General features: G+C 42.8%; 1 protein-coding gene across 1 annotated transcript; it reads left to right on the top strand.

Annotated features, from left to right (window-relative positions):
- The first annotated feature begins 3,372 nt into the window (after positions 1-3,372).
- LOC100488691 (up-regulator of cell proliferation-like) lies at positions 3,373-9,135 on the top strand. Its single transcript, XM_031893624.1, is given in 3 exon segments — positions 3,373-3,667; positions 4,062-7,886; positions 7,889-9,135. Coding segments are annotated over 3 exon segments (5,043 nt in total). The 5' UTR covers positions 3,373-3,387; the 3' UTR covers positions 8,827-9,135.
- The last annotated feature ends 4,804 nt before the right edge of the window (positions 9,136-13,939 follow it).

Below are 13,939 nucleotides of genomic sequence, written 5' to 3'. Positions count from 1 at the left end.
ACTGAGAGCTATCTCCCATACCCCTGTATTCCCTCACTTGTACTGAGAGCTATCCCCCCTACCCCTGTATTCCCTCACTTGTACTGAGAGCTATCTCCCCTACCCCTGTATTCCCTCACTTGTACTGAGAGCTATCCCCCATACCCCTGTATTCCCTCACTTGTACTGAGAGCTATCTCCCATACCCCTGTATTCCCTCACTTGTACTGAGAGCTATCCCCCCTACCCCTGTATTCCCTCACTTGTACTGAGAGCTATCCCCCCTACCCCTGTATTCCCTCCCTTGTACTGAGAGCTATCCCCCCTACCCCTGTATTCCCTCACTTGTACTGAGAGCTATCCCCCCTCCCCCTGTATTCCCTCACTTGTACTGAGAGCTATCTCCCATAACCCTGTATTCCCTCACTTGTACTGAGAGCTATCCCCCCTACCCCTGTATTCCCTCACTTGTACTGAGAGCTATCCCCCCTACCCCTGTATTCCCTCACTTGTACTGAGAGCTATCCCCCCTACCCCTGTATTCCCTCACTTGTACTGAGAGCTATCTCCCCTACCCCTGTATTCCCTCACTTGTACTGAGAGCTATCTCCCATACCCCTGTATTCCCTCACTTGTACTGAGAGCTATCCCCCCTACCCCTGTATTCCCTCCCTTGTACTGAGAGCTATCCCCCCTACCCCTGTATTCCCTCACTTGTACTGAGAGCTATCCCCCCTACCCCTGTATTCCCTCACTTGTACTGAGAGCTATCTCCCCTACCCCTGTATTCCCTCACTTGTACTGAGAGCTATCTCCCATACCCCTGTATTCCCTCACTTGTACTGAGAGCTATCTCCCATACCCCTGTATTCCCTCACTTGTACTGAGAGCTATCTCCCCTACCCCTGTATTCCCTCACTTGTACTGAGAGCTATCCCCCCTACCCCTGTATTCCCTCACTTGTACTGAGAGCTATCCCCCCTACCCCTGTATTCCCTCACTTGTACTGAGAGCTATCCCCCCTACCCCTGTATTCCCTCACTTGTACTGAGAGCTATCTCCCCTACCCCTGTATTCCCTCACTTGTACTGAGAGCTATCCCCCCTACCCCTGTATTCCCTCACTTGTACTGAGAGCTATCTCCCCTACCCCTGTATTCCCTCACTTGTACTGAGAGCTATCTCCCATACCCCTGTATTCCCTCACTTGTACTGAGAGCTATCTCCCCTACCCCTGTATTCCCTCACTTGTACTGAGAGCTATCTCCCCTACCCCTGTATTCCCTCACTTGTACTGAGAGCTATCTCCCCTACCCCTGTATTCCCTCACTTGTACTGAGAGCTATCTCCCCTACCTAACAAATCCTTTCCGAATATTTAAACGGAACCTCCCTTCTTCTAAACGGAGTGGGTGCCCTCGTGTTCGTTGGAAGGACCTACTGGTAAATAAAACATTAGAGAGGTTATTATATGATCCCCTTATATATTTATACATAGTTATCATGTCCCCCCTTAAGCGCCTCTTCTCCAGTGTAAACAGACCCAACTGGGCCAGTCTTTCCCCATAACTGAGACTTTCCATACCCTTTACCAGCTTAGTTGCCCTTCTCTGGACCCTCTCTAACTCAATAATGTCCCGTTTGAGCACTGGAGACCAAAACTGAACAGCATATTCTAGATGGGGCCTTACCAGCGCTCTGTAAAGGGGAAGAATAACCCCCTCCTCCCGTGAATCTATACCCCTTTTAATACAGCTCAAAACCTTGTTTGCCCTTGCAGCTGCTGCCTGGCATTGCTTGCTACAGCCAAGTTTATTATCTACAAGGACTCCAAGCTCCTTCTCCATTTGCCTAGTGCAGTCCCATTAAGGGTATAAGTGGCTGCATATTTTTACATCCCAGGTGCATGACCTTACATTTATCCACATTAAATCTCATCTGCCACTTAGCTGCCCAGATTGCCAGTTGGCCAAGATCCTGCTGCAAGGTGCCACATCCTGGATAGAATTGACTGGTCTGCAGAGTTTTGTGTCATCTGCAAACACTGATACATTACCCATAATACCCTCCCCTAAGTCATTTATGAACAAGTTAAACAAGAGTGGACCCAGTACAGAACCCTGAGGGACCCCACTGAGAACCTTATTCCAAGTAGAGAATGTGCCATTAACAACCCCCCTCTGTACCCGATCCTGTAGCCAGTTTTCTATCCATGTGCAAACGACTTCACTAAGACCAATAGACCTTAGCTTAGAAAGCAGTCGTTTGTGGGGAACGGTATCAAATGCTTTGGCAAAATCCAAATAGATTATATCTACTGCATCCCCACTGTCCAGCTTCTTACTTACCTCATCATAAAAAGCAATTAAATTGGTCTGACATGACCTGTCCTTCATAAAGCCATGCTGATTACTGCTCATAATGCCATTCTCCACTACATAATTTTGAATGTGATCCCTTAACAAGCCTTCAAATAACTTGCCCACCACGGATGTCAAACTTACAGGCCTATAATTGCCAGGCTGAGATATTACTCCCTTTTTAAATATGGGAGTGACATTCGCCTTCTTCCAATCCCTAGGTACCATACCTGATGAAAGCGAGTCTGAGAATATCAGAAACAAGGGCCCCTGTAATTCTGCCCCTAGCTCTCTCAGTACCCGAGGGTGTATTCCATCTGGCCCAGGTGCCTTGTTTACATTTATCTTGTGTAACCCTTTAAGCACCATATCCTGTGTCAACCACTCAAATCCCCAGCAACGACCACAGAATGAAGAATATGACCGTCATTTTCCCGTCATTATATGGCACAGGAATCAGACATGGGGATAAAGGGACAGACTTGTTCAGTGCTGGGAAACTGTGCTTAATGCTCCCAACTCCAATTGCAGGAACAGAGAACAGGGAGCCAGATTTATACAGATCAGCTGGGATTCTCATTGGAGGATTCTTTTGCATTTCAATGCTGCCAATGCGGGCCCTAGAGAGCTGGGAAAGTTTTATTGTGCAATATTGCTTTAAGAATACAGCCCTGATGTTGTTGGACTACAGCTCCCAGCATGCCTCACCCTTCATTATATGTTACATTATTCTGGGATTTGTAGTCCAGCAAGAGCTGAGTAACGTTTGGTTGAGCCACGCTGTGCAGCAGGGTTTAGTGCCCCTTTAATCATGTCCCACTGCACTGCTCAATGAATCCTTATTCAGTTGTTGCTGCATTTAGTTATTTATTCTCTTCTTTATTCTGGTTATTAAGCCCATGTCTAATATTGGTAATATTGTAAATGCTTTTATGCCTTGTGTGGCAATATACATGGAAAACATGGATACATGTATATATTTGGGTGTTTTGTTGAGATTTTGTTCCAATTGCATTTCTATATATTCCCAGGTTCATCAGTTGGGAAACAATGGCCCGTGCATCTCACATTATAAAACAACATGAAAGTGAATTTATAGAAATCTTTACAGAGGACGAGAATGGGGCTTTCCAGGAATTAGGGTCCCTGTTCCAAAATGGCCCAGATGAGTACAGAAGTAAGGATGAAGCTAAGAGCCCAGCGGGGCGAGCAGAGAAGCTGATCCAGTTTGTGCTACAGAGAGATGAGTCCGACTGCCAGAGGTTCCTCACTCACCTAGAGACGATGCTGCCCAGGTTCCCTGCTCTGTCGGGCATAGTGGAAGGGGAAAGTGAGTATATTAATCATACCTAAGCTTTAAAGGGGTTGAAACCCCAACTATCACACTGCCCCATAGCGCCCCCTAGTTTTGCTACAGAAGTTGCTGAAAAATTGAATTATAAATGCAAGAAACATCACCAATGAGAATTATAGTGATGGAAAACCTCATTATAAATTGCTATAGAGCTTTGGTGGCTTTGGGCTGCTACAAAAGCTCAAATCACATAGCCAAACATTTCTAGCCACATACTTTTTTAGGTTTTAGTGTAACTTTAATATCAGTATTTGATGCAACTCTGAGGGTTACATCTATATCTGGGCATACACCTTACATACCCTCATACACACTCTTACACATACACATGTAAATCAAACTAAGATTGAATGTTTTGGTTTTTTTTAAGAAAAAAGAAAGCTCCTGAATGAAATGATAGAAGCCTATAAAGAGTCTAAGCTCTCCCTGAGGGACATCCTGGACATTGGGCAGGAGAATATAAATGAAGTTGCCCCCCAGACTGTACAAGACCTGCCCTGGGCTCTCCTAAGGAAACTGATGGCGCTGGACAGGACTGCAAGAACAATTCAACTTGAGGATATTTCTGAGAAATCAGAGAAAGATGCTGCTAACACAGAGGAGGATATAGCTCAGCACACAGAGACTGGCGTAGATGCCGATCAGCATATTGGTTTTTATAGCAAAGAGTGTGAATCTAATTCCATCAATCCATTAGACATTCTGTGTGCTCTCTTGCATTGCTCAGATATGTTGTTACAGCAGAACATCTTATCCAAAATGTCCCTGTGTCAGTTTGCTGTCCCACTGCTGCTCCCTGCTGGTGATGGCCCAGAATGCACCTTCATGCTCTGGGGCCTGAGAGACATTGTCAAGAGATGGAGACCACATACTTTGGCAGAGAATAAGGGATTTGTAGAAGAAAACCTGGTTCAAGTAGAAATGCCATTGTTCTCCTTTGTGAGACTGGGGCAAAGCAAATTATCCAAATCTAAAATCCTCAACCAAGTGCTCAGCCCAGCTCAGCAGTACCAGGACTTCTTTGTTCATGACAATATGGTGGGTGGAAATATTGAAAGACAAATCTCTGATGGCCTAGTGGAAATCTCCTGGTTTTTACCTGTAGGAAAAGAGAATTCTGACACTTTCCCAGAACCTGTTGCTGTTACTAATTTGCGTGGAGACATAGAGTCTAACTGGACCCAATTCAGCTTCCTAACCCAGGTCTCATCAGCAGTGTTTGTATTTGCTGAGAGCATTAATGAGAGAGAGTGTGAGCTATTAGCCCAGTGTAGTAAATCCAACCCCAACTTCTATTTCATCATTACTCCTAGTGGGAAAAGTATCAGTAAAGAATCAAAATTCTTGAAAATGTTATACTCTGTGCTGAATATTAGCCAATCCCATATACTGATAAAACATAAAAAAGCAAATGATGCAGGACTAGTGAAACATGTACAAACCATTATAAAACAGTTTCTGATAAAATCTGATAAGGGAGTAAAACTGGAAGATTTATCAAACACAGCCAGGGAACTTGGCATCAAGGTGGATGAAAATTCCCAGGAATGTCAGAAAGCAAAGACATATGCTGAAGAAATAACTAAAGAGATACAAGATGTGGTACAATATAAGAAAGAGACAATGAAACTACAAGGGGATCTGTGGAAGCAAGTGGCCCAGATAGAGAAGGAATTGTGCAGAATGCGAAAACAAGGGGATAAAGGTACAGAAGAATACCGATCTCAGCTGATAGAGGAGCTCAATAAGTTACACAGGGAGCAGAACCAACATGATCTGCCTGACTCTATGAGTAAGTTCATTTCTGCCATCACACATTTGTCTCAAACAGAGAAACATTATTTCCTGAAATGGATAAAATTTGCACTTGATTCAATGGCTAGAAACAATCTCTCCATGTTGAAGGCTAAATACAAGGACAGATGCTTGAATAATGCAAATGACCAAATGGAACTAAATCAGTTAGACCAACAAATATCTGACTGTTCTTTGGGAGTAGAACATTTTCTGCGGGAGATGGGGCAGTTTTATGAGGCAGAATGTTCCATGGTGAGTCAAGGCAAAATCAAGACAGATAACATACAATTCTGTAATCTCCCAGGAATTGCTGCTGATCTGCTGCTGGATGGGTTCCCATTGGAGCTGATAGATGGAGATGCCTCTAACATCCCCCTACAGTGGGTAACTGATCTTCTTACTGAGTTGGATAAGAAGACAGGAGGGAAATGCAGAATGAGAGTAATCACAGTGCTGGGAGTGCAGAGCACAGGGAAATCCACCCTCCTGAACACCATGTTTGGGCTGCAGTTTTCAGTGTCCAGTGGGCGATGCACACGGGGAGCCTTCATGACACTGATTAACCTGAAAGAGAATCTCAAGGAGAACTTGGGCTGTGACTTTATTCTGGTGATTGACACTGAAGGTCTGAAAGCCCCAGAACTGGCTTCTCTGGAGGACAGCTATGAACATGACAATGAGTTGGCAACTCTAGTGGTTGGGCTCAGTGATATCACTATAATCAATATGGCCATGGAGAATACAGCAGAAATGAGAGACACACTGCAGATTGTGGTTCATGCATTTCTTAGGATGAAGCAAATAGGGAAGAAACCCAAGTGCCAGTTTATTCATCAGAATGTGAGTGATGTTTCTGCTGATGATAATAACCTGAGGGATAGAAAGAAACTCCTGGGGCAGCTGGATGAGATGACCAGAACAGCAGCCAACATGGAAAAAAAGAGTGGGATCACTAAATTCAGTGAAATCATGGATTATAACTTGATGGAAGACAACTGGTACATTCCTGGGCTTTGGTACGGTGTCCCACCCATGGCTTCTGTAAACTCCGGCTACAGTGAGAATGTGTATGAACTGAAAAAATATTTGCTTCAATTCATGGAGAAACAACCCCAAGATATTGTTGAATTTATTGAATGGGTAAAAAGTTTGTGGAACTCAGTAAAACATGAGAATTTCATTTTCAGTTTCAGAAACAGCCTGGTAGCTGAAGCTTACAATCAGTTAGAAACTGAATACTCTCAGTGGGAATGGGACTTCCGCAAACAGCTTCATACCCGGCTCATTAGCACTGAGAACAAGATCAAGAATCAGTCAGCAGATGAACTACAACCACAAATTGTCATGGATATTAAAGATAAATTGATTTCTTTTCTTTGCGAGGAGAAGGAAACAATGTTAGATTTGCTACAAAAATATTTTACAAATAAAGAAAATAATGTTCGCTTAATTGAAAAGTACAGAGAGGATTTCACCAGACGGGTACATTCTCTCCAAAGGGAAATGAAAAGTTCTGCAGAATTAAAGATTGACGACACTATTAGGATCCAAAAACAGAAAAGTCAGATAAATAATATACAGAAAACCTACCAAGAAACTATTGAAGAGAAAGTCACCAATCTCATAGAACAGGTCAGAGAAAGGAAAAGTCAGCTTGGGGATGTGGAAATAGAAAAGGAATTTGAGAACATGTGGGAAAGTACAATGGCTGAGCTGCCGAAGAATCTTCTACAGAAACGCAACGTCAGTCAGGAAATGTTACTGGAGCTCAAACGGGACTTGTCCAACATGGGGAGCTCTATAAGTGAGAAACTGCTCAGTATAGAACATTTAGATGAGTTTGGAAATTGTGAATTCCAGATTAAAGATGAGCACATTGACTTGAAATGGTATTCACTAAAAGGTGTGAAACAATTCTGGACCAATGAATACCATGATAAAACAGCCAGTCTTGCTTTCTCTTTAATAAGAAGATGCTCAAAGTATGTCTCAGAGAAGTTTAAAATAGAAGGAGATTATGATGGGACTTATTGCCAAGAATTACTCAATATAATCAATGAAAGGCTCCGGGAGGAAGATGCTAAGAAACTGCCCATTACCCATGAGTTTGATTTGGATCTAAAACTCCATGTTTTGGGAAGTGCAGCTCGGACGTTCTGGGAGATGCACCTGATATTCCTTAATACTGATCCTATTCTGTGTCTGGAAAGATTAAAACCTCATTATTTGACAACATTTAAAAATATATTCCAGGAGAAGGATGAAACACAAAGTCGAGCCAAACAGTTGTGTGAGCTCTGCCTGAAGCCGGCAATAACCAAGCAGATTTATAAACATCTGGGGGCAGAAATAGTAGATGATATTCTGGTTAATAAAAGTCCCAAAGAATTTAGTAGCCGCACTTTCAGTCACATTTACTTGAGAAACTTCTAAAAGATCAGAGATGTTCTCAGTTTATAATTTATATTGATGATTATGAGCAGTATGTGGAAGAATGGATTTACCAGCACATATTAATGACTTATGATAAAGGTCTAGAAAAGTTGCAAACAAACATTCTGACTAAAATCTGTAAAAGAATCAGGTCCATTCGTGAAAACCTACAAGATACAGCCACTGTCTCAGACTTTTTGGAAATGTTCTGTAAGATGTTAGAAAGTGAATTAGTTATCGACCAGATGGAGCTGCAGTCGGTGAGTTTCCAAAACAAAGCAGATATCAAACAGTTCTCAAAGGACATTGAGTTTTTCATCACAGAAACAGAGAAACAGATCAGATCAGAGATTGGATCTTCCAGTACAGAATCAGTACTTGCCAAACTCACAGTGGAACCTGAGGAAGAGCTGTTTAAGAAGGTGTTTGGCTGTGGGAAGCAGTGTCCCTTCTGCAAGGCCCCCTGTGAGGCTGGAGGTACTGACCATAAGGAGCACTTTGCCTCTGTCCATCGGCCTCAAGGGTTAGGAAACTGGCAATATGCAGAGAGCAGTGAGCTGCTTAAAATGTTAGGACATTGGCTACATGAGAAGAGCGGTAAGCTGATTACAGAGATATGTTCAACTAATGTTATCAGTGGTTCTTGTTTTAGAAATTCAGACACAAATGAGCAATGGCACCCTTATAAGGATTATCGTCTAATCTACCCAGACTGGGCCATTCAGCCTGACCCCAGCATCACAGCCTCCGACTACTGGAAATATGTTTTTGTGAAGTTTAATAGTGAGTTTGCTGAGTATTATAATGCACTGCCGGCTGATCTGCCTGATGATTGGTGCAACATAACAGAAGAAAAGGCTCTTGACAGTTTAAAGGAAGTATATGAAATGAAAATTAACAAATAAATATGTTCTGCCTTAATACCCGTCTCTCATAGTGTATTACGAGCTCCACCTTTTTTTACTTAAGAAAATGTAAAATAAACTTATGAAAACTGCAGCAAAGGAGAGCATTTAACTGATGAAATGTAGTGATAATTATTTCTAAACCAGTTAAAAAAAATAGTTCCTAATACTGTAAGCCTATAAGATGCCCATTTAAAGGGAATATATATGCCCAGTGGGGCAGCATATTTTATAGATATCATATCACTCCAACTTGCAGCGCAGCAGTAAAGTGTGAGTGAAGTTTATCAGAGCACAGGTCACATGGCTATGGCACCCTGGGAAATGAAGAATATGGCTAACCCCATGTGATATTTCAAAATAAATTATAAAACAATCTGTTTGTGTTTTTGAAAAACAGATTACAATGCAGGAGTCTGCTGAAGAAGCTCTATTAACTTAACTATAATTATTTGCCTTCTTTTTACTTTCACATGGGGGTCACTGACCCCGGCAGCCAAAAAAACTATTGCTCTGTGAAGCTACAATGTTGATGTTCTTGTTACTTTTTATTACTTAATTTTCTATTTAGATCCTCTCCTATAAATAGATCAGTCTCACATTCAGACCACTCCCTGGTTGCTAAGGTCCTTTAAACCCTAGTAACCAGATAATGGCTGAAATTCCAAATTAGAGAGCTGCTGAACAGAAAGTGAAATAATTAAAAAACCACAAATAATGAAAAGTGAAGGTCAATTGCAAATTCTCTCAAAATATTACTCTCTACATCAAGGGATACATCGTATAATAAAGACAGGAAGGAGGAACAATAAACACAATTACCAATGGGGGAAATCCCTCCCCCTGCAATCAGCATAATGTTGTATTTCAGCCCCACTCATGCTCCCTAATGTTTCAAATAATCTTAATAAATAAATGTGAAATTACTAAAATATATAAATGCATGCAATATTAATGATATGTGAATTAATATCCTAAATAAAGAGAATCTTATAAACCTGTGTTGCCTCCATTGCATTTTTTTCTCTGCTGTCAATCAGAGAATCCAACACTGGATCCAAGGAATAGTGTCCATAAAGGGGAGGGTCAAAGGAATCTTTTGGGGGGGTGAGATCCTGTGAGACAATCCTCTTTCCACTGTTTTATTTTTCCTTTGCTTTTTTACTTTCCCTTTTCCATTTTCCTTTTCACCTCCTTTTCTCTTTTGCTCTTCAGTTTTTGCATTTTTGGGGAGCAGAAAGTGACCCGACCCTACTAGGATTAGTACAGGTATAGGACCCCTTATCCAGAAACTCATTATTTAGAACGTTCCAAATTACAGAAAGGCCATCTCCCATTGACTCCATTTTAACTGAATAATTCACATTTTAAAAAATGATTCCCTTTTCTCTGTAATAATAAAACAGTACCTGTACTTGATCCCAACTAAGATATAATTACCCCTTATTGGGGGCAGAACAGCCCTATTGGGTTTATTTCATGGTTAAATGATTCCCTTTTCTCTGTAATAATTAAACAGTACCTGTACTTGATCCCAACTAAGATATAATTGCCCCTTATTGGGGCAGAACAGCCCTATTGGGTTTATTTAATGGTTAAATGATTCCCTTTTCTCTGTAATAATAAAACAGTACCTGTACTTGATCCCAACTAAGATATAATTGCCCCTTATTGGGGCAGAACAGCCCTATTGGGTTTATTTAATGGTTAAATGATTCCCTTTTCTCTGTAATAATAAAACAGTACCTGTACTTGATCCCAACTAAGATATAATTACCCCTTATTGGGGCAGAACAGCCCTATTGGGTTTATTTAATGGTTAAATGATTCCCTTTTCTCTGTAATAATAAAACAGTACCTGTACTTGATCCCAACTAAGATATAATTACCCCTTATTGGGGCAGAACAGCCCTATTGGGTTTATTTCATGGTTAAATGATTCCCTTTTCTCTGTAATAATAAAACAGTACCTGTACTTGATCCCAACTAAGATATAATTACCCCTTATTGGGGCAGAACAGTCCTATTGGGTTTATTTCATGGTTAAATGATTCCCTTTTCTCTGTAATAATAAAACAGTACCTGTACTTGATCCCAACTAAGATATAATTACCCCTTATTGGGGGCAGAACAGCCCTATTGGGTTTATTTAATGGTTAAATGATTCCCTTTTCTCTGTAATAATAAAACAGTACCTGTACTTGATCCCAACTAAGATATATGTAGGGACCCATAGGGTTAAATGGTCCATATGGCTTTAAATCCCTACAGGTTCCGTTCCCTTAGTTGCTGGGCGGAAGGGAATGTATCTAAGTGAGTTCATTAACATGTGTGCTATTGGTTAGAAGGTATGGTGACCACTTCCTGCCTCACTTTGGTATAGTGAGGCACCTTCTTGTTTGCTTCCACCTGAGGAAGAGGGTGGTTGTGTGCTGAGAGCCCAGGGTATGGGCCCAGTTGAAGTCGGGGAACAGGTTCCCGTGAATGAGGCGGCATTAGTGGCAAGTGTAGCTCCCTTTATAGTAACACTCAGGGGTGTAAGGGCTGAGCTAGAATGAGCAGTCCTGAGCTCCTACATAGGACTGGCAGTTTTGGAGGTATCTCTCCCAGGCCACATTGCCTGTAGTGTAGGGATCCCAGTGAATAGGGAATCAGGATAGAGAATTCCCTGAGGGGATGCACTACAGGGTGTGGCAGTGAGATTCCTGCCAGTCTGCCCGCAGGGGAGTGTCAGTCTGTATTACATTCTGTATGTGTTGCCTGTACCACTGGCCTCTGAAGCTGTATTGTGAGTAACCCTGTGGATGTTTAATAAACACTTATTTTGTTATTTGCAAGAACCTTAGGCGCCCTCTGGTTTCATTTTTCTTCATAGCAGCAAGAGAGGCGTAGTTGCAAAACACCCTCACCTTCCTCTTCCACTTAGCGAAGGCCCATTCTGGGTAAGAGAGTACAGTATAACCCATGTTCTACTGGTACTAGTCTGGGAAGGCAGCTATTGAGCTCAAATATAGGTTACGTACAATTACCCCTTATAGGGGGCAGAGCAATCCTATTGGGTTTATTTCATGGTTAAATGATTCCCTTTTCTCTGTAATAATAAAACAGTACCTGTACTTGGTCCCAACTAAGATATAATTACCCCTTATTGGGGGCAGAACAGCCCTATTGGGTTTATTTCATGGTTAAATGATTCCCTTTTATCTGTAATAATAAAACAGTACCTGTACTTGATCCCAACTAAGATATAATTACCCCTTATTGGGGGCAGAACAGCCCTATTGGGTTTATTTAATGGTTAAATGATTCCCTTTTCTCTGTAATAATAAAACAGTACCTGTACTTGATCCCAACTAAGATATAATTACCCCTTATTGGGGGCAGAACAGCCCTATTGGGTTTATTTCATGGTAAAATGATTCCCTTTTCTCTGTAATAATAAAACAGTACCTGTACTTGATCCCAACTAAGATATAATTACCCCTTATTGGGGGCAGAACAGCCCTATTGGGTTTATTTCATGGTTAAATGATTCCCTTTTCTCTGTAATAATAAAACAGTACCTGTACTTTGCACAGGCACAGGTTACATATCATCTTTATAAAATATAATGGGATTTTATCTCTTATCTGTAGCAAACACCCCAGCTGTACTAGTGCAGGAACGGCTGCCCCCGGGGCTACACAGCGGGGTATTTATATAAACTATAGTAGGGTTTCTGTAGCAAACACCCCAGCTGTACCAGTGCAGGAATGGCTGCCCCCGGGGCTACACAGCGGGGTATTTATATAAACTATAGTAGGGTTTCTGTAGCAAACACCCCAGCTGTACCAGTGCAGGAACGGCTGCCCCCGGGGCTACACAGCGGGGTATTTATATAAACTATAGTAGGGTTTCTGTAGCAAACACCCCAGCTGTACCGGTGCAGGAATGGCTGCCCCCGGGGCTACACAGCGGGGTATTTATATAAACTACAGTAGGGTTTCTGTAGCAAACACCCCAGCTGTACCAGTGCAGGAATGGCTGCCCCCGGGGCTACGCAGCGGGGTATTTATATAAACTATAGTAGGGTTTCTGTAGCAAACACCCCAGATGTACCAGGGCAGGAATGGCTGCCCCCGGGGCTACGCAGCGGGGTATTTATATAAACTATAGTAGGGTTTCTGTAGCAAACACCCCAGCTGTACCGGTGCAGGAATGGCTGCCCCCGGGGCAATACAGCGGGGTATTTATATAAACTATAGTAGGGTTTCTGTAGCAAACACCCCAGCTGTACCGGTGCAGGAATGGCTGCCCCCGGGGCAATACAGCGGGGTATTTATATAAACTATAGTAGGGTTTCTGTAGCAAACACCCCAGCTGTACCAGTGCAGGAACGGCTGCCCCCGGGGCTACACAGCGGGGTATTTATATAAACTATAGTAGGGTTTCTGTAGCAAACACCCCAGCTGTACCAGTGCAGGAATGGCTGCCCCCGGGGCTACACAGCGGAGTATTTATATAAACTATAGTAGGGTTTCTGTAGCAAACACCCCAGCTGTACCAGTGCAGGAATGGCTGCCCCCGGGGCTACACAGCGGGGTATTTATATAAACTATAGTAGGGTTTCTGTAGCAAACACCCCAGCTGTACCAGTGCAGGAACGGCTGCCCCCGGGGCTACACAGCGGGGTATTTATATAAACTATAGTAGGGTTTCTGTAGCAAACACCCCAGCTGTACCAGTGCAGGAATGGCTGCCCCCGGGGCTACACAGCGGGGTATTTATATAAACTATAGTAGGGTTTCTGTAGCAAACACCCCAGCTGTACCAGTGCAGGAACGGCTGCCCCCGGGGCTACACAGCGGGGTATTTATATAAACTATAGTAGGGTTTCTGTAGCAAACACCCCAGCTGTACCAGTGCAGGAACGGTTGCCCCGGGGCTACACAGCGGGGTATTTATATAAACTATAGTAGGGTTTCTGTAGCAAACACCCCAGCTGTACCAGTGCAGGAACGGCTGCCCCGGGGCTACACAGCGGGGTATTTATATAAACTATAGTAGGGTTTCTGTAGCAAACACCCCAGCTGTACCAGTGCAGGAACGGCTGCCCCGGGGCTACACAGCGGGG

Source organism: Xenopus tropicalis, chromosome 9, assembly GCF_000004195.4.
Source record: "Xenopus tropicalis strain Nigerian chromosome 9, UCB_Xtro_10.0, whole genome shotgun sequence".
Classification (NCBI taxonomy): Eukaryota; Metazoa; Chordata; class Amphibia; order Anura; family Pipidae; genus Xenopus; species Xenopus tropicalis.
This window is presented reverse-complemented; position numbering and strand designations above follow the sequence as displayed.